This window comes from Aureobasidium pullulans, assembly GCF_000721785.1.
Source record: "Aureobasidium pullulans EXF-150 unplaced genomic scaffold scaffold_28, whole genome shotgun sequence".
NCBI lineage: Eukaryota > Fungi > Ascomycota > Dothideomycetes > Dothideales > Saccotheciaceae > Aureobasidium > Aureobasidium pullulans.
In genome coordinates this window covers 230,710-254,518 of record NW_021941048.1, presented here as the reverse complement: position 1 = coordinate 254,518, position 23,809 = coordinate 230,710, and the positions used below count along the sequence as shown (strand labels likewise).

The window sequence follows — 23,809 nt, the reverse complement described above, 5'->3', positions numbered from 1 at the left end:
GGTTTTCGTCTACAGTATCTCGACTCGTTGGCAGACTGCTGTATCTCCAATGTCACTGGAAAAATGTCGATATCAAATCGCTTCTGTCTGACTCACAGGCATTTTGGCAGTTGAGTAAGTTCTTAAAAACCCTTACCTTTGATAGCAAGGACTATTCCGAGTAACGACTTTGAGGAAAGAAGGTAATTTAATGTCATGAGTTTATTGTAAATCAGTATATGCTCTATGCTCTAATCATCACCACAATTTCTAAAACGATAAAAAAAGAAGTCATGATTCATTCAACACCATCAACTCAACCTCTTGCAACTCTCTTATCCCGACCATCTATACCTTTAATACCCATCACTTCCATCCCATCTTTAACGCCATCACGCAATCCACCAGTGACACCTTGCACCCACCAAAACACTATATCCTCCAGTGCTGCACCCACTTGGCCGTCATTCCAACTGCACACTGTTCTGGCAACGGTCATTGTGTTCTTACTCAATGAACTTGCAGTTATCCAGGATTGATTGAGGAGTCTTTCTGAGATGTGGTGGGAGCGTTCGTAGTGGTAGGTGGCTTGGCAGGTGGATTGGATGTAGGGCCAGAGGAAGGAGAAGAGGAGGAAGGATTGTACTACGATCATTGCTACTGCGCGGTGGAGGATTGTTGGATCTTGGTCTGGTTGGGTAGGTTGATGATCCTGAGATGGGCTTCTGATGAGTACTCCATTGGCAGGGGGTGGTGGTGGTAGTATCTCAAAGGGTATAGCGGCTTTGAGTCGTAATGTTTCTTCGTTGGAAAGGTTGTGTGGTAGACCTCTGAGTAGATAGCTCACTCCGTCAATGTATAGTTGACGGCTGAAGTCCGGGTTTGAAGTCAAGCATGACGAGCCTTGGAGAAGACTCAGACCTAATCAAAGGTATGATAAGATAGTGAGTAAGCGATTACACTGCAAAGACAATTACCTTGACGTCCAAATTCCCATTTGATACCAGTCCGCTCGTCATTGGCAAATATAGCTGTATCAAGAGGCAGAGATCTGGGTGATGTTGGGGGAGTATCTTGGAAATTATCATCAGACAAGACGGAGGTGAGAGAAGCGATGGGTTCCTGATAAGGTGGGGGAGGGGTCGCTGAGCCAGGTCTTGAGCTCTCTGCACTCGAGTTCCTGACATGACCGACTAATGCAGCTGCACAGTTGTAGCCCGACAGCGAACGGCGCAGAGAGCGCACCTTTGGCATGGAGTTTTTGATCAACGGCGGTAGCACTGCATAGATGAGAGATGTGTTTTCTTCATCGTTAGAATCCAGAATAACAGATGCAGGAGCCATTCTTGTTGGACAAAACAGGATAAGGGTACTAAGATCAGTCCCCGAAGGACTGAGGCAACCTCTGGATATATAAGAGACATGCTGGCGGCTACAGACGGAATGCGTTGAGCATCACATGCATGCAGAGTCTGACCCCCAAATGAAAGATCTCGTACCGTTGTTGAGACCCTGAGTCTTTACCTCGCCGCGAGCCAACCCTGCAGTCGCATGCCGACATGTGAAAGAGGCCCGAGCTTCGCTGCTTGCCGGAGCGCACAGACACCTGTCAGCCAGCGCGTCTACGTCACCAACCTTGTGCCTCGACTTTCTTTGATGCCTTCCGCGCCCGTCGCGACTCGTACAGGAAAGTGACAGCTGAGCAACTCACATGCTTCTCATCAGGCTACCGTCATCATGGGTGTCACTGGCCTGTGGACCGTCGTCCAGCCCTGTGCCCGACCTATCAAGATCGAAACACTGAACAAGAAACGACTCGCCGTCGATGCCTCCATCTGGATCTACCAATTCTTGAAAGCCGTCCGCGACAAGGATGGAAATGCCCTGAGGAACAGTCATGTCATTGGTTTCTTTCGCCGTATCTGCAAACTGCTGTTCTTTGGCATCAAGCCTGTCTTTGTCTTTGACGGTGGCGCTCCTGCCCTCAAGCGTCAGACTATCAACGCTCGCAAGCAGAGAAGAGAGGGAAGAAGGGAAGATGCTACCCGCACTGCTGGCAAGCTTCTTGCCCTGCAGATGCAGCGTATAGCCGAGGAAGAGGAAAGCAATCGCAAGCGTGCCAGCCATGCTGCACCGCAGGAAGAGGAAGAAGTTCTGCCTGAAAACATGGTCTATGCTGAGGAGGTCTTCATGAACCCACAAGAGCGACAACAGAACAAGACCTTCAGGAAGAAGGACCAATACCACCTTCCTGATCTAGGTGTCCCTCTATCCGAGATGGGTGCTCCCAACGACCCGAGAATCATGTCTCTTGAGGAACTTGAGAATTATGCTCGTCAATTCGACACTGGCGAAGACATCAACGTATACGATTTCTCCAAAATAGACTTCGATGGCGCTTTCTTTATGAGTCTTCCGCCTAGTGATCGTTACAACATCCTCAATGCTGCCAGATTGAGAAGTAGACTCAGAATGGGTTACTCGAAAGATCAGCTTGATACAATGTTTCCCGACCGCATGGCTTTCTCCAAGTTTCAGATCGAACGTGTCACGGAGCGTAATGATTTGACGCAGCGTCTCATGAACCTCAACGGCATGAATGACGACCTGATGTTTGGTCTCGATGCGCCAGGCAGAGTCGCTGGTGAACGGGGAAGAGAATATGTACTTGTCAAGAACGACGGAGTCGAAGGCGGTTGGGCTCTAGGTGTCGTCACCGGCAAGAACGAAGGTGTCCAAACCAAGCCGATCGATGTTGATGCAGCCGAGATTGAGGCAAAGGAAGAAGATGACGAGGACGAAGATAACGACTTCGAAGACGTTCCAATCGAAGGCCTCAATCGTTTGCCTAGAGTCGCATCTCAGCAAGATAAGACGCTGGGCTCCGAGATGGCCAGACGAAGACAAGCTTTCTACAAGTCCAAACGTGCTCCTCGAAGGAAAGCCAGAGCGCCTCAAACCCGTAAGCCAGCCGAGCCTGAGGGCCTGTTCGTTGAAGATGACAACCAAGACACTGTCATGGATTCCGACAACGAAGAAGGCAGTGCTTCCGAAGATGATGAAGAGCTCCAGCGCGCTATCGCTATGTCGATGCAAAATGAAGAAGGTGAACCGGAAGCGGAAGTGGAAGAAGAGGAAAAGGAAGATTGGCTAGTCACGTTCCAACAGTCTCGCGTTGATGAGAGTCGTCCCATACCTCGCGGTGGCGGACAAGCTATTGCGCACATCGTCAACAGCAGAGCGAACAAAGCAGTACCTGTTGCGCCGACTCCTAACAGTGATGATGACAGAGATTTGCAAGCTCCTCTAGCAGCTTCTCGCAATGAGGCTACTTCCAAGCCTGCTGCTGCTGCTGCTTTTGGAGAAGAAAGCGACGACAGCGATGACATGGACTTCCAAGCTGCACTCGCTGAATCACGCAAGTCAAGGTATCAATCCAAACAACCTGCAAAACCCCGACCTGAGCCACCTGTTCGCACAGCACCACCGAAGACCGCTCCTGCGGCCAAGAACGCGGCCGGTTTCTCAGGACCTCTGCCATTCGAAAAGCTGGATTTGGGTAGTTCCTTACTCGGCAAGAAGAAGATGCAAAAAACGCAAGAAGAAATGTCAGGAGGTTTTGAGAGAGATGATGCCGGTCCAGCTAAGAAGGACAAATCAGAGCCTGTTCCACCGTGGTTTTCTGGAGATCTTGATGCCAATATCGCCAAACAAAAGGCACTTGAACGCGATGACTGGCAAAAGACCAGAGCATACAATGAAGAGTTTCAGTTTGCTGAGACGCCGAGTCTGGGTCGTCGCTCATCGCGCGAGGTCATTGATCTGGACTTGGAGGAGTCGCAACCTAAGGATAACAGTCAACAAGTCATCGATATTTCGGACGGGGAAGAAGACAAGGCGGACTCGCCTGAACCTGTCGACATGAATATTATAGATCCGCCTGCAATGGGAGACCTAGCAGATCGCATCAAGGCTGCACCTCCGGTCTTGAGCAACTCTGAGAGGGAGAAGGTCGAGACATCGCAGGCACCGGTGATCAGTCGTGAAAAGAGCGACAAGAAAACACTACGTGAAGAAACTCCTATTGTTACGGAGTCGCCCAAACAGAAGGCTCCTCCAGCAAAGAATGTTCTGTTTGCCGAAGAGGATGATGAAGACGACGAGATGGAGTGGGAACAGGTCGACGAGCAGCAGACCAACCTCGACAAAGAGTCATCGCCAACAGTTCAACCTCAAGCCGAGAAGCTTTCCTCAAAGGCTCCATCAGAGCCTACCGAGCAACCTACACCAGAACCCGCAAAAGAGCCTTCAAAGTCACCATCTCCGGACTTCGAGAACGTGGACATCCCTGACCAGCCTGAAGAAGAGCAGCCAGTAGACGTCGAGGAACCAACCACAGTGCAGACAGAGATTAATGCACCAGTTCCTGTCACCGGTACGGCAGATCAAAATCTTCCAACGGATGCCGACGAATTTGGATACTATTCAGACTCTGAGGACGATGAGCTCCTTCGTCAACTCGCTACCGAGACTGAAGAGCATGCTCGTTTCGCTTCCACGTTGAACCACAAGACACAGCAACAGAATGTGGAAGAATACGAGCGCGAGTTGAAGCAACTTCGCACCCAGCAAAAGAAGGACAGACGTGATGCGGATGAAGTGACCCACGTCATGATTCAAGAATGTCAACAGTTGTTGAAGCTGTTTGGTCTGCCCTACATAACTGCACCCATGGAAGCTGAAGCACAATGCGCAGAACTCGTCAGTCTCGGTCTAGTCGATGGCATTGTCACTGATGATTCTGATTGTTTCCTTTTCGGCGGCACTCGCATCTACAAGAACATGTTCAACCAAGCCAAATTCGTCGAATGCTACTTGACCTCCGACTTCGAAAAAGAGTTCGACCTCACTAGACAAAAAATGATCGGTATCGCACAACTCCTCGGCTCCGATTACACCGAAGGACTTCCCGGCGTAGGTCCAGTAACAGCTCTAGAAATCCTCTCCGAATTCCCCAACCTCAATGATTTCCGCGACTGGTACAACGCCGTTCAAATGAACCAGATCCCCAAATCCGAAGATGCAGGAAACGCTTTCCGCAAAAAGTTCCGCCGTCAAGCCACGAAATTGTTTCTTCCTACCAATTTCCCGGATCCCAGAGTTGAGAGTGCGTATTTGCAGCCGGAAGTCGATAATGATCCTTCTGCTTTCCAATGGGGTGTTCCTGATCTCAGCGCCTTGCGCAGTTTCCTTATGGCTACTATTGGATGGTCTTCTGAGCGCACGGATGAAGTCCTGGTTCCTGTTATCAAGGATATGAATACCAGACAAGCTGAAGGCACGCAAGCGAACATTACTGCGTTCTTTGATGGAGGTACGGGAGCTGGTGCGTATGCTCCTCGCCAGAGAATCGAGCAGGGAAGTAAGCGTATGGGCAGTGCACTTGATCGTATGGCTAAGGAGGCGAAGAAGAAAAGGAAGGGCGGCGTCGTGGAGGATGAAGAGGAAGAGTATACTGAATCTGCCGAGACAGAGAAGCCAGCGCAGAAGAAAAGGGCGAAGAGGAATTCGAAGCGCTCGGCTGCTGCCACTGCTTCGGCTGATGTGTGACGTTGACCTAGTGACACAAAAATAAAGAAATGGAATCAACAGACCCTCCCAGCTTACCAAGTCGGCTTGTCAAGACCAACCATCAAAAAACAAGATGGTTTTCCACATGAGTCAAATGTCCAGAGAGAGCAACAAGAGATACGCGCTCTCAGCGGACAGTCACTCAAGTTTTGAAAATGATGTTGCCTTTTGACAGCTTGTTCGACGCACCTGCCACTCAGGGACTTGAAATTTCGATTTCGGATGTGCGTTATGTCCTCCATACATCCCTTCTCTCCATAACACACCCGTTCAGAAATGGCTCTGTTTCTCTTCTCCTACGACTCGGGTTTGAATTTGTCCGCGACTTCATCATATCGGGTGATTTGGCATGGTCCAATGCCATGGAGGCATCGTGCTCATAGGTCGAATGCGTCCAATACAGGATAGATAGTATCCTCAAAAGCCTAGCATGATGGATGTACGAATGCTTTTTCGCTAAAACAATGCTGGTGAACTCGTGACCACAGTAAGCGTATCCTGGATGCATCCTCTCCATGTGCTCGTTCGTCACCAATGCTGCTGCAGAATTGCTCAATAATTTTCGGAAGCAGATCTAGGTTCAATGAGAGAAAGACCTGCAAGGCATCGCTTTCTGTGGGCGCCGTGCTGTTGCTCAAGTTCATCGTGCATTTCTATAGGTAGATTGACGTGTTTCGCTGCGGCTTGAGAGTCGATATTACAGAGTTCAACACTTTGGGAGAACGGCATGGAGACAAGCCCCTGTGGCTTCCAATGTTAGTATTACATAGAAATGCGCAGCACTTTGTCATCAGAATGCCGTCGCTATTTCTGAAGCCTGGCCAAAAGTGAATGAAGCTGACCTCTTTCCAGCCATAACAAAGAAAATCTCGACATCACGTGTCTATCACCAACCATTCTGACCACAGCCATATACACAAAAATTGTCCTTATCCTAAAGCCCGCAGAAGCCGCACCAAAAGGGCAAAAGAAATGTTGAACGCGGTGGGATTCGAACCCACGCAACTTACGTTACCAGGAAACTCATTTGATAGAGAAGCTTTTGATCGCTTGAATCTGGCGCCATAACCACTCGGCCACACGTCCCAGTGTTGTGAAGTTCGACATCAAACCAAATTACATCCTTCAATGTGTCCTAAGGGCAGGGAATAGGCAAAGACCACTAAGTCTAGCACTAGACCTAACATTAGCGAACATAGGAGTAGGCAAAATATGAGACAGGCAGGGCTTTTTATATGGATTGTAAGAACAAAGAAGGAGCAAGAATGGGCCCGATACGGACATCTTAACAAAGAAACACAACAGTACTTGAGGCTTCGGTGACTATAAATTATAACATCCCCCATCTCGCCGTGACATTGATGTCGTCCAACATATCGACAGAGGTAGGAAGAAACATCAGTTCCAAGGTGTGTAGAGCGAATCTTACCACCTTTTGTCGTTGTCGCTCTAGACGTCAATGAAACGCTAAGAGCGAGGCCTTTTTGCAGTTTTTCTGGCCAACACTCTCGAGTGTGAAGCTATGAAAAATAAAAACAGCCATTTTCTCCTCCTACCACGAGTGCGATGCCACAAAACTGTTACTTGACCAACAAAAGAACACTATGCAAACATTGAAACTATAAATAATGTCCGAAACAGCAGGTTGGACCTACAGGAAGCATTTGATGTGCTGAATCCATAGTCATGGGGGTAACCCTGTTATATGTCTCATGTGACATCTCCAATGATCGCAATCACACGACTCGAGGCATCATACCTTACACTCTCTTGATACTTAGCATTTATCAAGGTAAAAACGAAGGTGATCGGATTTGTTGGTGGTTTGATGGTTTTCTCATTTGATGTTCGAGCGACAGGCAATTGCGCGACGCGATCGATCAGCGGTTTCGGCGACCGTGGCTGCGTCATCGGACGAATTTTTGGAGAGCGGCCGTTCAGAGTCATTGTTGAGAGGGGCAGGTGTTTCCCTTGATCGCTCTTCCCCTCTAGTTACATTACTACAATTGTGCAACAATGGACGTGACAACATTCACAGAAAAGGCTCGCGACTTCCCCAAGAAGAAGTGCGGTTAGTAGGATGGAGAAAAGTACAATTGGCTCGAAAGGACGAGGCTGACATTGTGGTGGTTAGGTGTGCTCGGAGCCACTGGCTCTGTTGGCCAACGATTCATTCTTCTGCTCGCCCTTCACCCTCACTTCACCCTCCATGCTGTCGGAGCTTCCGAGCGCTCGGCAGGCAAGAAATACAAGGATGCCGTCAAGTGGAAGCAGTCATTGCCCATGTCCAAGCAGCTGGGCGAGCTGGTGGTGAGAAAGTGTATCCCCGAGGAGTTCGCCGACTGCGACATGGTCTTTTCTGGTCTGGACAGCGACGTCGCCGGCGATGTCGAGATGGCCTTCCTCAAGTCTGAACTCGCCGTCTTCTCCAACGCAAAGAACTACCGTCGCGACCCCCTGGTGCCCTTGGTTGTGCCCACCGTCAACCTTCCCCATCTGGATGTCGTCCACCACCAAAGAAAGCACTACAACCTGAACAAGGGTTTCCTTGTTTGCAACTCCAACTGTGCTGTCATTGGTATTGTTATCCCCTTCGCTGCTCTGCAGTCCAAGTTCGGTCCCATCAACCAGGTCTCGGTCGTTACCATGCAGGCTGTTTCGGGTGCTGGTTACCCTGGTGTCAGCAGTATGGACATCATCGACAACGTGGTTCCCTTCATCTCTGGCGAGGAAGACAAGCTCGAGACCGAGGCCCAGAAGATTCTCGGCCAGGTCAACTCAGACGTCACTGGTTTCTCGGACCAGAGCGACCTCAAGATCTCGGCTGCCTGCAACAGAGTCCCCGTTCTGGACGGCCACACCGCATGCGTTTCGCTGCGCTTCGAGAGAAGACCCGCTCCCAGCGCCGAGGAGGTCAAGCAGGCCATGCGCGACTACGTTTCGGATGCTCAGAAGCTTGGCTGCCCATCTGCTCCCGAAAAGGCCATCGTTGTCATGGACGAGCCCGATCGCCCGCAACCCAGACTCGACAGAGAGACCGACAGAGGTTATGCTGTCAGCGTAGGTAGAGTTCGTGAGGACGAGAGCGGCATCTTCGACATCAAGTTTGTCGCTCTGAGCCACAACAGTGAGTGCAATACCTTTCGAAAGCTTATGAGCAAAACGCTAACTTTTTATAGCCGTCATTGGTGCTGCTGGTTCTTCCATCCTCAACGCAGAGGCTTGTGTTCTCAAGGGCTTTGCGTAAATGCAGTCCACGGATGTTTGTTATGTAGTTATGGATGCAAGATATACTCACCAGTACACGACGAAAAGCTTGAACAATCTCTTTAGCCATCTCGTAATGCACGATGTTTTTGATAAAACCCTGTCTGAAGAGAGCGTGCATTTTGTCACTCTCTCTTTGGACCCATTCATGATTGCGAATACCATTGTGCATTTTGACGTGCAAATTATCGCGTGTCATTGCTGTAGGAGAGTCAGAATGAAAAGTAAAGGGGGCCTATATCATGGCATGCTCTCATCACCTACACAACCCTATTCATATCATCACAAAAAGGCACGATCATTTTCAAAGTAAACGGGTTGGCCAAAGAGAGTTCAGATTGCTTGTCTCCCTATGCTAGGGTCCTTCCTGTATACCGCTCTTAAGTCTTACAAAGCATACACTCGCACTTAGCAACCTTGGCGTCCTCATCTCCCTTAACCATATAGTAAGTATCCCTCTTCATAAGCCAAGACACATGCTTAGCAAACTGCGAACCAGACCTGAAGCTCTTGCCGCTAGGATGACCCCATAGGTAAAGGTCATCCTTGCTTCCATCCTGGCGAGTGACGTAGAAGAGGGCGTAGTTTTCGGGGAAATCGGAGAGCAAGGGGATGATGACCGGAGTCTCTGATGGAAACGTGTTAGTATGGGTCAAGGCTAATGGTTGTTGTAGGGGCAGGTTTTACTGATTGCGAGTTCTGCAGCGATGCTGTTGTGGAAGCTGACGGTGTGGCTGTGCTGAGCTGGTTTGCTGCCGCTGGTGCCGTTGGGGTGTTTGGATTGATCGCCGTCGCTGGTGAGGCGGTTGAGGAGGACGACGCAGGGTTTCTCTTCTGTGGACTGGGTGGTAGTCATGATTGATGTTTGCTTTGGGGAGATGCGTGATGAGAAGAGGAATGCGTCACGTGGGATGCTTTTATAGAGTACTGTATCAACCCACGCCATCTGATTGTCTCGGCGATGGAAGCTTGGATGCGAGGGCGCTGTCTGATCGCCCAATGGGGAACAACGACGGAGATGGTCGTCGCGGCTACAGCATTCGGAGCGTATCAGAGCAGAGCAAGCATGTTCACGATGAGATATCAGCAGCAGCAGGTAACATGACTTTTGAAGAAAGTAAAGCATTGTGCACCATTTGTATTCGAGCGAGAGTGTATTTGATTGAAAAAAAGAAGCAAGCCATGGGAAACCTTTCGCCCATGATCGAGAAAGCCATATGATCATTCGTGACTTCCTCCCGAAAACCCCCTTATGCCCAAAGTCGTAAGCCATCCGTTGTCGTGAAGAAAGAACATGAAGTGAAAAGTGATCAACTGTTCACAAAGAAGTGAAGAGAATGTCAGGAAAACGCCGTTGCTGATGCTTGGAGGGAAACAAAAACGAGGGTGGGTAAGACATGTCCTGCATGTTTGTTGCGTGAGAAGCAAGTTTGAAAGTGCTACGCTGGCGGCACTTAGATGAGACCGTGACCGTGGGTCTGCTTTGCGTGGCGACGGATGAAGTCGCGCTTGGCCTTGGAGGCACCGCCTTGCTGGTAGACCTTGAGGTAGTTGACAGCCCAAAAGGCATCCTTGAATGCGGAAGGGTTATTGGCGACGAAGTCAACGCACGAGGAGGCAGAGCAGCCGTCGTTGAAGAAGGTCTCGCCAGCCCAGGTGCCACAGAAAGTGGTGTCGAAGACGATGGCGTGGTTGTAGAAGTAGCTGTCGAGGTCGCAGCCGCGGAAGTTGGCCATGGGTTGGCCGAACTTGCTGACATCGGGCTTGCCGTTCTTGATGGATGAAGGAATGCTGTTGCGAGGGAAGAACCAGACGTTGATGTGCTGAGAGGTCCATTCCATGGCGTAGACACCACCACCAATGGCGTTAAAGCCGGTACCTGCACTCGAGCTGGAAGGGGACAGGAAAGCGCAACCGGCGCCATCACCTGCAGACTGTTGCGTGTTAGCTTATCATTCAGATTAGAGGTTACAGAAGAACGAACCGAGCAATCGCTGCCTTGGATTCTACCGCTCTGAGAGGTGCCAGAGATGGAGCAGCCAGGCATGGTGTGACCGGACACCTTGTTCTGGCTGGCGAGGTTGGCGAACTCGATAATGTCGATCTCGCCGGACTGGGGCCAGTTGCCAGTCTGACCAAAGGTCCAGAAAGCAGGCCAGACGCCGCAAGAGCTCTGAGGCATGTGGGCAATGTCGGCGATGAAGAGGCCATGGGTGAAGGTGTCCTTGCTGGTCATGCGCACAGAAGTGCGACCGCCATTGGCACCATTGGCATTGAGATGAGTGTAGGAGTCGACGCCCCAGGTGGGAACGCTCTTGTTCCAGATCAGACCGTATTCAACAGCATGGTCGTGAGAGACGTAGTTGGTAAAGCCCTGAGTAGGATCGGGGCCGGTGAAGAAGTCGAACTGGTTGTAGAAGTTGTTGCCCGAGAAGTCCTTGACGAGCTTGTAGTTGGCAGCCGACACTAGGCCGACGAGAAGCGAAAGGCTCAAAGAGAGTGATGAGCGCATCTTGATCAACAAGATAGAGTGATTGGTATGTAATGAAGGTTGTTGAGAAGAGAAGGTTGTTGTTCAAGGAAGGAAGGAGAAGAGGAAACGAGAATGAAAGAGTGACTGGGTGGAAGTCTTTTGATGAATTCACAACAAACGTTCCAGTTGGTAGAAGTGAGGGAAAAGTAAAGAGTTTATACTCAAGGAAATCACATGCATACGATCACACTTGAAACACAGGCTAAGTGAGGGACAAACAGGAGTGAGTACCTTTCTAGAGCCATGCTAGATGCTACGCCGTGCCAACGGGGCGTCACACACGTGGCGTACTCGAACAAACCATTCAGGACCATCATTTGGGCCTTTAGGAATATCGTCGTTTGCTGCACGATTCGCACAGCTGCATGGCACGGCGCAAACAAGCTTTTAGGCTGTGCGGAGACGCCATTCGCGACCGCCTACCAGGTAAAAGAATGATCTTTGCGCGACCAGTTCTGAAACCTGACTGTGAGGGTGTGAAGAGGCGCATGACAAGTTGGGTCAGGGGGAGATGTGGGTGCACTGGAGATTCGGTATGCAGGTGCAGTGTTTGGCAGTGGAAAAGGCTCCCTGCAGAAAGTGCCCCACTCTCTCCAAGGGAAGGAACGACCAAGCACCAAAAGGAAGGAAGGATATCAAATGCACGAGAGGAGACGATGCTTTGGTAAGTGCGAATGAGATGGCAGGAAGCACAGAACAGACAAAGAATGGCATACGGCAGTCAGGGATGATGCGGCGGTAGTGAGTGAATCATGGCCAATCGTTGGATACTGTCGGACATGCAGAAGACGCATCGCAGCGACTCTAGGCCTGAAGCTCCACCTAGGGCAGGTGTATGGATGAGTCGGACAAGGATGGTGACAGTGCCGGAGTGCCGCAGACAAAGCAGGCAAGAAAGCGACATGTCTCTCTCTGTGACAGAGGCATCACTTGGACAGCGTGGCAGTCAGTTGACGTTGAAGTGGTGATGGGCAAGACGATGCGAAGCGGATCAACGCCGCGCTTGGCACTCCCGCTTCGGTCTCGTGGTCGGCCTGGCGCGTGCTTCTTGACAACTTTTTTGTTCTTTCCTTCGACGACGACATTTTTTGTACATATGCACTCCACCATGCCGAAAAGGAAGAGAGATGGCTCGGAGGCGTCTGCCAGTGACGCAGAAGGTGTAGAGACCGGTGTCAGCATTCGCCAACACAGAGTGCAACACAAGTTGGAGCTTGCCCATAAGCAACTTGCTCGTGCCTTCAAGACGGCAAAGGGCTTCGAGGCGCAAAAGTCTGGAAGGCGGCGCAAGACTGCTGGCGCAAACAGCGATGAGAAGGAGGTCGCGCGCATAGAAGCCGAGACCGCTGCTTTGAAGGTGGGTCGTTCTTGACGTATCTCTTTCCGTTTTCTTCCTCGTTCTGCTCTTTCCTTATGCACGCTGCTCAATGCGTTCATCCTGCACCTTCCTTGCGTACCGCAGTATACTCACTGCTACTGCTTAGACACTAGATCTCTCTGCCACGGCACGCAGCTATCTGTATAAGTCTTTGATCAAGTTCAAAGCCGTTGCTCAATCACCCGACCTCCCCAAAGCCGTGTCCACTCCACCACCACCGATCACCGACACTGCAAAGGCCAACGTCATTGCTCGACTATGCAACTCGAACCCTGTCAAGGAAGCCCTCCCTCCATTACTCAAGGATCTACAGCGCGCTCTTGGAATTGAACCTAAGGATGTAAAAGAGGGAAAGAAGCGCCTAAGGGCCAAGGATATCGAGAAGCAGAAGCAGGAGGAGCTGTCAAAATCACAATCGACCAAAAAATCACGGCCTGCCACTGACCCCGAGTCTGGTGATGTCAGCATGGCAGAACCTGACGACGAGAGCGACGTTCGGCAACCCACACACCGCAAGGAAAATGCACGGGAAGCTGGAGATGGCAGCGATGGTGAATTCGCAGAGTTCAATGACAGACTCGCTGGCTCTGATAGCGAAGACGACGAAGCAAGCGACCATGAGATGGGGCCTACAAAAGGCAAGGCATCTCGTGCTGCAGCATTACGAGCGGCTCTCGGCGACTTGTCTCGATCAGCATCTGTATCACCTTCACCGTCTGCCTCGCCGTCGCCGTCACCCTCTCCGGAACCGGATTCGCCGCCAGCCACGACCACCAAAGCCGGTACATCGGCCTTTGTTCCTTCTCTGACTATGGGCGGCTACTGGTCTGGCTCAGAGTCTGAGGCTGAGGACTTCGAGGACGGGCCACCCAAGAAGAACAGAAGAGGTCAACAAGCACGACGAGCCATCGCCGAGAAGAAGTTTGGCAAGAACGCGAAGCATTTACAAGGGCAGGAGAAGGCAAGCAAAAATGACAGAAACGCTGGCTGGGATGCGAAACGTGGCGCAACCGATAGAACAGGTCCACGAGGTGCTCGCGGAGGTGCACCTCGAGCCCGCTTTGAGAGACCAGGTCAGGATCGCGGGGTCAGCAAAGATGATGCCCCTCCGAAGAAGAAGCACAGAGATGACCAGGGCTCGTTGCATCCCTCTTGGGAAGCTGCGAAGAAGGCAAAGGAGGCCAAGAAGGTCACGGCGAACTTCGAGGGCAAGAAGATCACTTTTGACTAATCGAGTAGGACTTTCAATGCAACCAGAAGAATCATCTCGAACCGCAAACGTTTGTCCTGTCACTCCACCCTTTTGTCTGCATTTGAGGGAGCCTCTTGAGGTGAAGTTTTTCATATGTGTAGCTGTGCAAATGCACGTTTTTTTGAGAGGAGGTAGCCCGTCCACAGAAAACGGCTGATTGTCGCGCTTTCCCTGGCTACGATACTTGCCCCGAAAAATACCATGCATTCGCACAGCTCCCGCGCTTCTGAGTGAAAGCGCGTAGGAAGATGATGTGATTGAAGGAGTTTGGTCCGTTTGCCTATCACTTTGTAAGCAAGCATGCTCACATAATCCAATACCCGCCAAGTCGGATGCGATAAGAATTGAAGCAGGCAGGATCTTCTGTTGAGCTTCGGGACATGACTTCCGATTGAATCAGAATCTCCAGCGATCTCCACAAGTGTTTGAGGGTTGCATGCGAGATTTGTGGATGCCCGACAACATTTCCTTTTTCGCCGATTTTTACACCCTTAACTCCGTTGAACTCGTTCAGGCACACAGAGCCTCAAGATCCACATGCGGTAAAAGCTCGACAAGGCTTCGGCAGAAAATACTGTTAGAATACTCTAATGTGGACAAGATACCTTCGCTGCCTTATCGCAACCCCTTAAGGACACCGAAGGGAAATTAATCAATTATCTGCAAGGAGCCACCACCATCGGCCGAAGACTAGAAACGGAGAAGTCTGCGTTTCGGTGGGGGTATGGCGAAAGCTCTATCATTTTCAAGAGCTTTCGTTCTTGTTCTTTCTAATTTTCTCCCCTGGCATCGTCTGGTGTGTGAACCGAGATAGGCGGACCCACCTTATCAATCTCTCACCTAAATTTGGCTCGCGCTTTGGTATTACACCAGAAGAGTCGCGGACATTTTTCAGCAAGCGCTTGCGGTTTTTTATCCAACGCATGCCAAGTACTTGCTTTTTCCGACTCGGGCTGCCGCGTTCATATGTGGCATCTGCTTGATTCAAAGAACCATGAACAAAAACCGCCAGAACCACGGTTGAAAAATTTCAAGAATAATTTCGAAGCAGATGCACTTGGTATGCGGTTCTAAGGTTGCGATTCAGATCTGGAGAAAGGCGTGGAATGTTTGAATAAGAACGTGGATCATCTTGGCTCTGACGCCTCTTTACCATCGTTCCGCGGCCTGACCAACCGCTAAAACCTTACTCAACGCCTTTAACAGAGACCCCCCTTGTGCGACCGAGATAGATACACCTCCAGATGATGCATACTCAAGACGAAGAGCAAGATACATTCATGCAATGCAAGCCTTTTACCAAGAGAGGCGGATGGCAGTAGAGGTATCCAAAGACGCAGTGGTGACGGCAGAAATACTACTCGAGTACACCCGCTACTGTATGTCTGAATAAGCTCCAATTCGATCTACACTCGCGCTACCTGACTTCGGCCGACGGCCACGGCTCAACAGTCGTTGAATTGGTTGGCGCTGACGTCGATATCAAAATGTGTTTAGATCTGCTCACATTATTCATCAGCGGCGCTCTATGCTAACTCCGAACCTTGTGTATGTCAATGCCGTGTTCAAATTTCTTTTTGAAAGAACCCTCTTCCCGCGTGTCAATCTGTTTGGTTCCCTCCCTTTTTCCTGTGACGCGACCGCAAACACCGGTCTCCATTCTTTGACACCGCACGCCTGGTCTGTATCCAAGACGGTGTTTTTCTCGTTTGATATCAACCACTTTTAATTCCATATCGCCATTTACCATACAAATATTTCTTGAACACTACATACCAACGACATCATGTGGGGTAGCGGTCTACCTGACGATCCGCGTATAGCTCGCCTCGAGAGTCAAGGAGGCCAAAATGCCTGGCACAACCCTTCTGAGCCTCGTGCTGAACGACTGCACAAAGATCACGACTCCCAATCGTCCAGCTCAGACGATGTAGACCGTAGCGGTACCTGGGGCGAACGAGATGCAGGCATTCCGAATGAGGTCATGGCTATGGAGGACTACAGAGCATTGAGAAGGGAGCTCACCAACCGATCACGAACCAGCGCACACCAATCCCTGGGTCGCAGACAATCTTCGAGGAGACAAAGCACAACCACCGATGCTGCCGATGAGGAGTCCCAAATTGGAAACACCGAAGCCCAACCTAAGGACGAGGACGACTTCGAGCTCAGCGATTTCATGAGAGAGGGCCATCTTGGTCAACGCAAGGGCGACAAGTCTGCAAAGAAGGTTGGCGTGGTATACAAGAACCTCACCGTCAAGGGTGTTGCAGCTGGCGCTACTTTCGTTCGTACCTTACCCGATGCAATCATGGGCACCTTCGGACCGGACCTATACCACATCCTCTCGAGGTTCATTCCCTTTCTTCGCAGTAAGAACGGCGAGTTGAAGACACTCATTAACGACTTCTCGGGTGTCGTAAGAGATGGAGAGATGATGCTGGTTCTTGGCCGACCCGGCTCTGGTTGTACGACATTCCTCAAGACTATTGCCAACGATCGCGAGAGCTATGCACAAGTCGACGGTGATGTCTCATACGGTGGCATCCCTGCCGACAAGCAGAGAAAGATGTACCGTGGTGAAGTCAATTACAACATGGAAGATGATGTTCATTTCGCTACACTCAACGTATGGCAAACGTTCATGTTCGCCCTCCTGACGAAGACCAAGAAGAAGGCCAAGGGCGATATTCCTCTTATCGCCGATGCTTTGATGAAAATGTTCGGAATCAGCCACACAAAGATGACTCTCGTTGGTGACGAGTACACAAGAGGTGTTTCGGGTGGTGAAAGGAAAAGAGTCTCGATCGCTGAAACTCTTGCATCGAAGAGTACTGTTGTATGCTGGGACAATTCGACTCGTGGACTTGATGCTTCGACAGCTCTGGATTACGCCAAGTCCCTCCGTATCATGACAGACGTCAGCAACAGGACCACTCTCGTAACTCTCTACCAAGCAGGACAAGGCATCTACGACCTCATGGATAAGGTCCTCGTTATCGATCAAGGACGTTGTATCTTCACTGGACCAGCTGAAGCCGCTAAGCAGTACTTCATCGATTTAGGCTTCGAATGTCCCGAGAGACAGACCACCGCCGACTTCCTGACTGCCATTACAGATCCCGTAGAGAGAAAGTTCAGACCAGGCTGTGAGGCTAGCACACCGAAGACACCTGTTGAGCTGGAACGCGCATTCCGTGAATCATCCTTCTACACTCGCAATCAGCAAGACATCGAAGTTTATGAGCAGCATCTCCAGCAAACCAATCACGAGGATGCCAAAGAGTTTGAAGAGGCAGTACAAGCTGGAAAGTCGAAGACTGTCACCAAGAAGTCGCCATACACCGTCAGCTTTATTCGTCAAGTGCTTGCCTGCACACAGCGTGAGTTCTGGTTACTATGGGGAGATACATCAACGCTCTGGACAAAAGTCTTCATTATCATATCGAACGGTCTTATTGTCGGGTCTCTTTTCTACGGACAACCTCTCAACACCGATGGTGCCTTCTCTCGTGGTGGTTCCCTTTTCTTCTCTATCCTTTTCCTCGGCTGGCTTCAACTTACAGAACTGATGAAGGCCGTCAGTGGACGTGCTGTCGTCGCTCGCCAAAAGGAGTATGCTTTCTATCGTCCTTCCGCTGTTAGCGTTGCCCGCGTCATTGCCGACTTCCCTGTCATCCTGGTCCAAGTTTGCCTGTTTACCATCATCATGTACTTCATGACAAATTTGGACGTGGACGCTGGCAAGTTTTGGATTTATTTCCTCTTCGTGTACACCAACACCATCTGCATAACTGCTCTCTATCGTATGTTCGCAAGTTTGTCACCAACCATTGATGATGCTGTTCGCTTCTCTGGTATCGCTCTCAACTTGCTTATCATCTACACCGGCTATGTTATCCCCAAGACACAGTTGCTCAACGACTACATCTGGTTCGGTTGGATCTATTACATCAACCCCATCAGTTATTCTTTCGAGGCCGTGCTGACTAATGAATTCTCTGACCGCACAATGGCTTGCGCCCCGGACAATCTCGTTCCTCAGGGCCCTGGTATCGACCCAGCATTCCAAGGATGTACCTTGACCGGTGCTGCAGTCAACGCTCAATCTGTAAATGGTGCCGACTACCTCCAGACACAATACACCTACACCCGTGCTCATCTGTGGCGCAACTTTGGTGTGGTGGTTGCTTACACTGTCCTGTATCTTCTTGTCACCATCGCTGCCACCGAACTCTTTAGTTTCGTTGGTGGTGGTGGCGGTGCTTTGGTCTTCAAGAAGTCTAAGAAAGCAAAGAAACAAGTCAAGCAAGCCGGTGCCTCCGACGAGGAAAAGGCTGGATCCGACGAAAGCTCTAGCGACACCGCCATTGGTGGATCAACGACTGGTGAAAAGGAAGAGCAAGATGCTCTGAACTCTATCGAGAAGAGCGAGAGTATTTTTACTTGGAGAGATGTCGAGTACACCGTGCCTTACCAAGGCGGCGAGCGCAAACTTCTCAACAAGGTCAACGGTTATGCTAAGCCTGGTCTCATGATCGCCCTCATGGGTGCTTCTGGTGCCGGAAAGACTACACTCCTCAACACTCTCAGTCAGAGACAGAAGATGGGCGTAGTCCAAGGTGAGATGTTTGTCGACGGTCGCCCTCTTGGCAAGGAGTTCCAGCGTAACACCGGTTTCTGTGAACAGATGGACCTTCACGACGGTACCGCAACCATCAGAGAGGCTCTCGAATTCTCTGCCATTCTTCGCCAGGACCGCAAGATCCCCCGTGCTGAGAAGATCGCATACGTCGACACGGTCATTGATCTGCTGGAGCTCAATGACATGCAGGATGCTATTATCTCCTCTCTCGGTGTCGAACAACGTAAGCGTCTGACCATCGGTGTAGAGCTTGCAGCCAAGCCCTCGCTGCTGCTCTTCTTGGACGAGCCTACTAGTGGTCTCGATTCTCAAAGTGCATACAGCATCATTCGCTTCTTGAAGAAACTTACAGCCGCTGGTCAGGCTATTGTCTGCACCATCCACCAGCCTTCATCGGTCCTTATTCAACAATTCGACATGGTTCTCGCCCTTAACCCAGGAGGCAATACATTCTACTTCGGGCCCATCGGCGAGAACGGCAAGGATGTTATCGACTACTTTGGTGCTCGCGGCGTCAAGTGCCCTCCAGCCAAGAACGTTGCAGAATTCTTGCTCGAAACCGCCATCAAGCCAAAGAAACGATCCGATGGATCGAAGATTGACTGGAACGAAGAGTGGCGCAACAGCAAGGAAGCCCAGGCGGTGATTGATGAGATCGATGGACTAAAACGTATGAGAAGCGAATCGACTCACGCCAATCACAAGGAGGACGAAGCAACCGAATTCGCAGCACCCGTGTGGCTACAGACTACCATGCTTACTAAGCGTGTCTTCACTCAATACTGGCGCGACCCTTCGTACCTGTATGGTAAGCTCTTCGTGGCTGTCATTGTTGGCATCTTCAACGGTTTCACTTTCTGGCAACTCGGCAACTCCATTCAGGATATGCAGAACCGCATGTTCACAGCGTTCTTGATTCTGACTATTCCTCCTACCGTCGTCAACGCCGTCGTCCCCAAGTTCTACCAGAACATGGCGTTGTGGATGGCTAGAGAGCTCCCTTCACGCATCTATGGCTGGTTCGCTTTCTGTACTGCCATGGTGGTCGCCGAAATCCCCATTGCGACGGTCAGCGCTATTGTCTATTGGCTTCTATGGTACTATCCCTCGGGGCTGCCAACCGACAGCTCTACTGCCGGTTACGTCTTCTTCATGGTCCTCTTGTTCTTTTGGTTCCAATCAAGTTGGTAAGTGACATCGAAAACATCAATATCGACCCGATTTGTGTTCGATAGTCCTTGAATTGTCATGCTGGACGTGTGTCCAATCAGACACCATCTTTCATGGCTTTCGGGAGACTCGAAAATGAGGGGATCTCGTGATTTGGTCAAATCTTCACCCCAAAACGCCCCCTCGACCCCCTATCACCACCACCACCCTCCCCACATACTAGGGATCATGCTAACTGTTTTACAAGGGGAATGTGGATATGTTCGTTTGCCCCAAGCTTTACTGTCATTTCGAATGTGTTGCCGTTCTTCTTCGTTATGTTCTCGCTGTTCAACGGTGTCGTGCGTCCCTACGCTTCGATCCCTGTTTTCTGGCGCTACTGGATGTAAGTTACACCTTATTGTGCATGCGCAGATACTCCTCCATGCGTGAATCATGCTTCCATACGTACATGATACTAATGCCTCTTAGGTACTACGTAAATCCATCGACCTGGTGGATCAGCGGTGTTTTGGCCAAAACTCTCGATGGTATTCCCGTTGAGTGTACCTCAAGTGAGACCGCCATGTTCAACGTGCCTGCTGGTCAGACCTGCCAATCCTACGCTGGCGCCTTCGCAGACTCCGCTGGCGGCTACCTCCTCAACCCTGAGGCCACCGCCAATTGTGAGTACTGCCCTTACCGCCTCGCCAACGGCTACCTCGCCACTCTCAACATCCAAGCCGGCGATGCATGGAGAGATCTCGGAATCTTCTGCGTCTTCGTCGTCTCCAACTGGGCTCTCGTCTACTTCTTCATCTACACCGTGCGCATCAAGGGCTGGACCTTTGGCTTCGGACCTTTGTTCGGCGCTTTGGGTAAGATGGTCGGTGTTCTCAAGAAGCCCTTCCAAAGCAAGAAGAAGGAGTAGAGTGTTCTTCGTATTCACCAAAATTGATAGAGGTTGGGTTGTTTCTTGATTCTTAGCATGGAGTTTTGTTTTCATCTCGCTTTGCACGATTTCGGAGTTATAGCGATCATACTTATTCGGATCAATAAATTTCCTTAATTATCAACACACATTAGACAGTTATGGCGCTGAATCAAACTGAGAAGAGAGACCTTTGCACAGCGATGTACGAATAATGATTCTCGAAATACTGTATTCATGGTTCTTGCTCTTACTGTGCATCTCAGACCAGTACCAGATTTACAGGCTCATGCCTTTATCATTGCAGCAATTCTTCGCCTCAGGCCATGCTTCATGATGAAAAATGTTTGCAAGATGTGGTGAATTTTGAGATTGACCCTGAGCATCACCGCCTCCCGGTGTGCTAAACTTTGTCGTTTCGACTCTCCGGCGGCAGGGATACACCCATCAAGTTGCACGATTACTTGAGAAAGAGTAGGTCTGACACAGAGAGCGAATATTCGAGGCTCTCTCTCTCTTCGGGTTCGACTCTACCTTTAAAAATCATTGTGCAATTTCTCAGCTGTAGCGGTAACAAACCTCAGCATAGGGGAGGCGTTGAAACTCGAACAAGCACTCGTGATCCATTCGGTTGGCCTGTGATAATCTCGTTCGAGCGCTCTAGATATCTTGAGAAACATGCGCATTGGAAATCCGACAGACAGAGAAGGAGCGGCCATACAGCAGACTGCTGACTAAGCAAAAAATTCCTCGGCTTCGCGCAACTTCACCTTGATGTTTCTCGAACCAAAAACTCAAAAAAAGAATCCGCCAACATTGCAACAACACATCAGTATAATAATATCAAGCTATGCTCCGCGAAGTACCAGGCGCACTCTCCACTCCAGATATGTCACCTTCGCCTGAACCAACCACAACATCGGAACTTCACGACGACATTTTCGGCTCATCGCCAAATTCTCCCATCTTGTCAGGCCATCAGGAAAACGAGAATGACATCGACATTCCAGCTCATGTGCTCAACGCAGCAAATTCGGAACGCTCGGATATTCCTCGTCTGCGCAGTACTCATGTAACCAATGGCTACCGCGACGGTATTTCCGTATCAAAAGCCGAACACGTCCAACACGGTTTCGACGAAGGCTTTTCTCTCGGTGCCATCATCGGTATCAAATCTGGTTTCTTGCTCGGAGTCTTGGAAGGAATTGTTCGCGCTATCCAAGCTTCTGCTACCATTGCGACAGAGGCAAAGGAAGATGTTATCGCAAAGTTCGTGCTGGCGAGAAGCGAACTAGGGCTACAGAGTTTGTTTGGAAGGGAGTGGTTTGGTGAGGACGGAATCTGGAAGTTTGATGTTAAGGGAAAGAACGAGGAAGAAGTCACTTTCAGAGATGTGGCTGATGCTCATCCGCTGGTGAACAAGTGGGTGAAGGAGGTTGAGTGCTTGAAGAAGAAGTTTGGATTTGACATTCAAGCTAGAGCAAGACCTGAAGGAGATGAGGAGGAAGAGACAACTTCTTGAAAGCTGTTATCGCAGTTTCTTCAACGCCACAAGCCATTTGCAGCCTAAAAGAGCCAAACCAACCGCTTCTCAGCATCGCGTTTCGCACGGTCCTGCACTCCACGCGCCACCAGGGACAGTCCTCCGCATCGAGTTGTGGACGCGCATCGAGTTGTGGACGCGCCATGGCAGGATAGCGCAAGTCCAGTCTTGGTTGCATCGACGACAAGTATGTCGACATCTCTCACGCCACTAGGACCTACACTGTCGTTTTCCTGCCATTGTCAGTTCCACCCGATAGCCGTTATTGATCTGATGGATCCGGAAAGCTGTTGCAGAGAGCCGTGCTACTAAATATGGCGACCACAAACAAGTCTCGACGTTCATGTACCTCATGAATTTGACGCCGAACCGAGCTCATTAGAACTTTCAATCTGTTCTTGCGAAACCTGTGCCTTTACCAAGTACTGTTCGCTTCGACTGAACCGTTGAACAAAGAACAGCCATACGACGAAATCAATTACATGGATATCAGAGCCCTTCGCTCGCTCCGTCGATCAAGCAAATTTATCCATACAATCGTCCTTCTCCCACTCATAAACCTCTTCCTCCTCAACTTCATCTCTCTTTCCATAGTACCCATTATACTCTGCTGCAGATTTGCTGGATTGGCTGAATCCAGTGATGTCTGCCCGGAATTCCATGATGGTGTGACGCAGATCATCGATACTATGACGGATATCGTCGAGTGAGTTGCCTAGATCGCGGTGCATTGCGTCCAATTGATTGCTGAAGCTATTTCCGGATCCACTCAAGAGATGTTGGGCATCTTGAGCCGAATTGGGGTACTCAGCATCATTCTTAGATGGCAAGAGATCCGCATTTGACGCAGTGCTGACTGAATGAGCGACTTTTGGAGATGTTGGAGCAGACGCTTTGCGGTTTCCCAGCGAGCGACTTGATGATGGCTCGTTCGGTGTGTCTGCGGAGAGTATACGGTCGATAGATGATGAGCCGGGATGTGCTTGCTCTAGGCCAACTTCGCTCGATTGCCTAGTGTGACTTGGTGTGATGGCGACTGGCTTGTTGCGAAGACGTGTGCTTTCCAGTGGCGTACGATGGGAAGGCGTACGGTACAGAGGTACGAATTCGTACGCGTCGAGGCTGCGGGATGTGCCCTGAGGCAGGTGTTGCAGAGGATCATTGTACAAATGGCTTGTCGTTCTTTCGTACTCTGCAAGTAGAACTTCGCTTTCCGCTCGCCACTGTTTTTCGGAATCGTCTTCTGATAGCATATTGCTGTTCTGCTAGTTCGGATATGAGGCGTCTTTAATAACTTGATGGGAGATTCAAGGTCTTCTATGATCGCGAGAGACAGAAGCGTAGTGTTGAATTGTTGTACGTAGATGCTACTCAAGGTAGCGACAATGCAGTTTTCGAACCGTTATTCTTCTTGGGAGGAGTCATTGCTATCAGAATGGACTTTCGTCATGTAGCTCAAATTGAGCAAATAAATTCTTGCACGCTGCCAGGCATCAACATT

General features: G+C 50.2%; 9 protein-coding genes across 9 annotated transcripts; 5 read left to right on the top strand and 4 right to left on the bottom strand.

Moving 5' to 3' along the window:
• Positions 1-192: 192 nt before the first annotated feature.
• On the bottom strand, positions 193-1,399 carry M438DRAFT_349279 (uncharacterized protein). Its single transcript, XM_029906358.1, has 2 exons — positions 957-1,399; positions 193-900 (listed from the first exon to the last, which is right to left on the bottom strand). The coding sequence occupies exons 1-2, from the start codon at positions 1,321-1,323 to the stop codon at positions 296-298; spliced, it is 972 nt and encodes a 323-aa protein (XP_029756222.1). The 5' UTR covers positions 1,324-1,399; the 3' UTR covers positions 193-295.
• A 243-nt stretch (positions 1,400-1,642) lies between these two features.
• M438DRAFT_349278 (PIN domain-like protein) lies at positions 1,643-6,032 on the top strand. The gene has a single exon (XM_029906357.1). The coding sequence runs from the start codon at positions 1,717-1,719 to the stop codon at positions 5,587-5,589; it is 3,873 nt and encodes a 1,290-aa protein (XP_029756221.1). The 5' UTR covers positions 1,643-1,716; the 3' UTR covers positions 5,590-6,032.
• A 1,594-nt stretch (positions 6,033-7,626) lies between these two features.
• M438DRAFT_327222 (aspartate-semialdehyde dehydrogenase) lies at positions 7,627-9,110 on the top strand (the record flags this gene model as incomplete). Its single annotated transcript, XM_029903162.1, has 3 exons — positions 7,627-7,681; positions 7,745-8,737; positions 8,790-9,110. 3 exons carry the CDS (start codon positions 7,627-7,629, stop codon positions 8,855-8,857), a joined length of 1,116 nt encoding a protein of 371 aa, XP_029756220.1. The 3' UTR covers positions 8,858-9,110.
• An 83-nt stretch (positions 9,111-9,193) lies between these two features.
• M438DRAFT_369042 (uncharacterized protein) lies at positions 9,194-9,814 on the bottom strand. Its single transcript, XM_029908082.1, has 2 exons — positions 9,565-9,814; positions 9,194-9,505 (listed from the first exon to the last, which is right to left on the bottom strand). Exons 1-2 carry the CDS (start codon positions 9,731-9,733, stop codon positions 9,258-9,260), a joined length of 417 nt encoding a protein of 138 aa, XP_029756219.1. The 5' UTR covers positions 9,734-9,814; the 3' UTR covers positions 9,194-9,257.
• A 409-nt stretch (positions 9,815-10,223) lies between these two features.
• M438DRAFT_400222 (concanavalin A-like lectin/glucanase) lies at positions 10,224-11,389 on the bottom strand (the record flags this gene model as incomplete). Its single annotated transcript, XM_029909457.1, has 2 exons — positions 10,224-10,804; positions 10,888-11,389. The coding sequence occupies 2 exons, from the start codon at positions 11,387-11,389 to the stop codon at positions 10,332-10,334; spliced, it is 975 nt and encodes a 324-aa protein (XP_029756218.1). The 3' UTR covers positions 10,224-10,331.
• A 1,129-nt stretch (positions 11,390-12,518) lies between these two features.
• M438DRAFT_282751 (Bud-site selection protein) lies at positions 12,519-14,019 on the top strand (the record flags this gene model as incomplete). The annotated part of the gene is made up of 2 exons (XM_029901321.1): positions 12,519-12,767; positions 12,895-14,019. 2 exons carry the CDS (start codon positions 12,519-12,521, stop codon positions 14,017-14,019), a joined length of 1,374 nt encoding a protein of 457 aa, XP_029756217.1.
• Positions 14,020-15,670: 1,651 nt separating this feature from the next.
• Positions 15,671-20,968, top strand: M438DRAFT_369039 (putative ABC transporter). Its single transcript, XM_029908081.1, has 3 exons — positions 15,671-19,872; positions 20,103-20,240; positions 20,327-20,968. The coding sequence occupies exons 1-3, from the start codon at positions 15,827-15,829 to the stop codon at positions 20,763-20,765; spliced, it is 4,623 nt and encodes a 1,540-aa protein (XP_029756216.1). The 5' UTR covers positions 15,671-15,826; the 3' UTR covers positions 20,766-20,968.
• Positions 20,969-21,654: 686 nt separating this feature from the next.
• On the top strand, positions 21,655-22,287 carry M438DRAFT_339330 (essential protein-like protein Yae1; the record flags this gene model as incomplete). Its single annotated transcript, XM_029904206.1, has 1 exon — positions 21,655-22,287. The coding sequence occupies one exon, from the start codon at positions 21,655-21,657 to the stop codon at positions 22,285-22,287; it is 633 nt and encodes a 210-aa protein (XP_029756215.1).
• A 268-nt stretch (positions 22,288-22,555) lies between these two features.
• M438DRAFT_121240 (uncharacterized protein) lies at positions 22,556-23,773 on the bottom strand. The gene has a single exon (XM_029898748.1). The coding sequence runs from the start codon at positions 23,559-23,561 to the stop codon at positions 22,824-22,826; it is 738 nt and encodes a 245-aa protein (XP_029756214.1). The 5' UTR covers positions 23,562-23,773; the 3' UTR covers positions 22,556-22,823.
• Positions 23,774-23,809: the final 36 nt, after the last annotated feature.

Coding starts and splice junctions, on each gene's coding strand:
- M438DRAFT_349278 (XM_029906357.1), top strand. CDS start 1,717: ATGGGTGTCACTGGCCTGTGGACCGTCGTCCAGCCCTGTGCCCGACCT.
- M438DRAFT_369039 (XM_029908081.1), top strand. CDS start 15,827: ATGTGGGGTAGCGGTCTACCTGACGATCCGCGTATAGCTCGCCTCGAG. Junction 19,873..20,102: donor TTTTGGTTCCAATCAAGTTG/GTAAGTGACATC, acceptor CTGTTTTACAAG/GGGAATGTGGATATGTTCGT. Junction 20,241..20,326: donor GTTTTCTGGCGCTACTGGAT/GTAAGTTACACC, acceptor AATGCCTCTTAG/GTACTACGTAAATCCATCGA.
- M438DRAFT_349279 (XM_029906358.1), bottom strand. CDS start 1,323: ATGGCTCCTGCATCTGTTATTCTGGATTCTAACGATGAAGAAAACACA. Junction 901..956: donor ATGGGAATTTGGACGTCAAG/GTAATTGTCTTT, acceptor ACCTTTGATTAG/GTCTGAGTCTTCTCCAAGGC.
- M438DRAFT_369042 (XM_029908082.1), bottom strand. CDS start 9,733: ATGACTACCACCCAGTCCACAGAAGAGAAACCCTGCGTCGTCCTCCTC. Junction 9,506..9,564: donor CGCTGCAGAACTCGCAATCA/GTAAAACCTGCC, acceptor CGTTTCCATCAG/AGACTCCGGTCATCATCCCC.
- M438DRAFT_121240 (XM_029898748.1), bottom strand. CDS start 23,561: ATGCTATCAGAAGACGATTCCGAAAAACAGTGGCGAGCGGAAAGCGAA.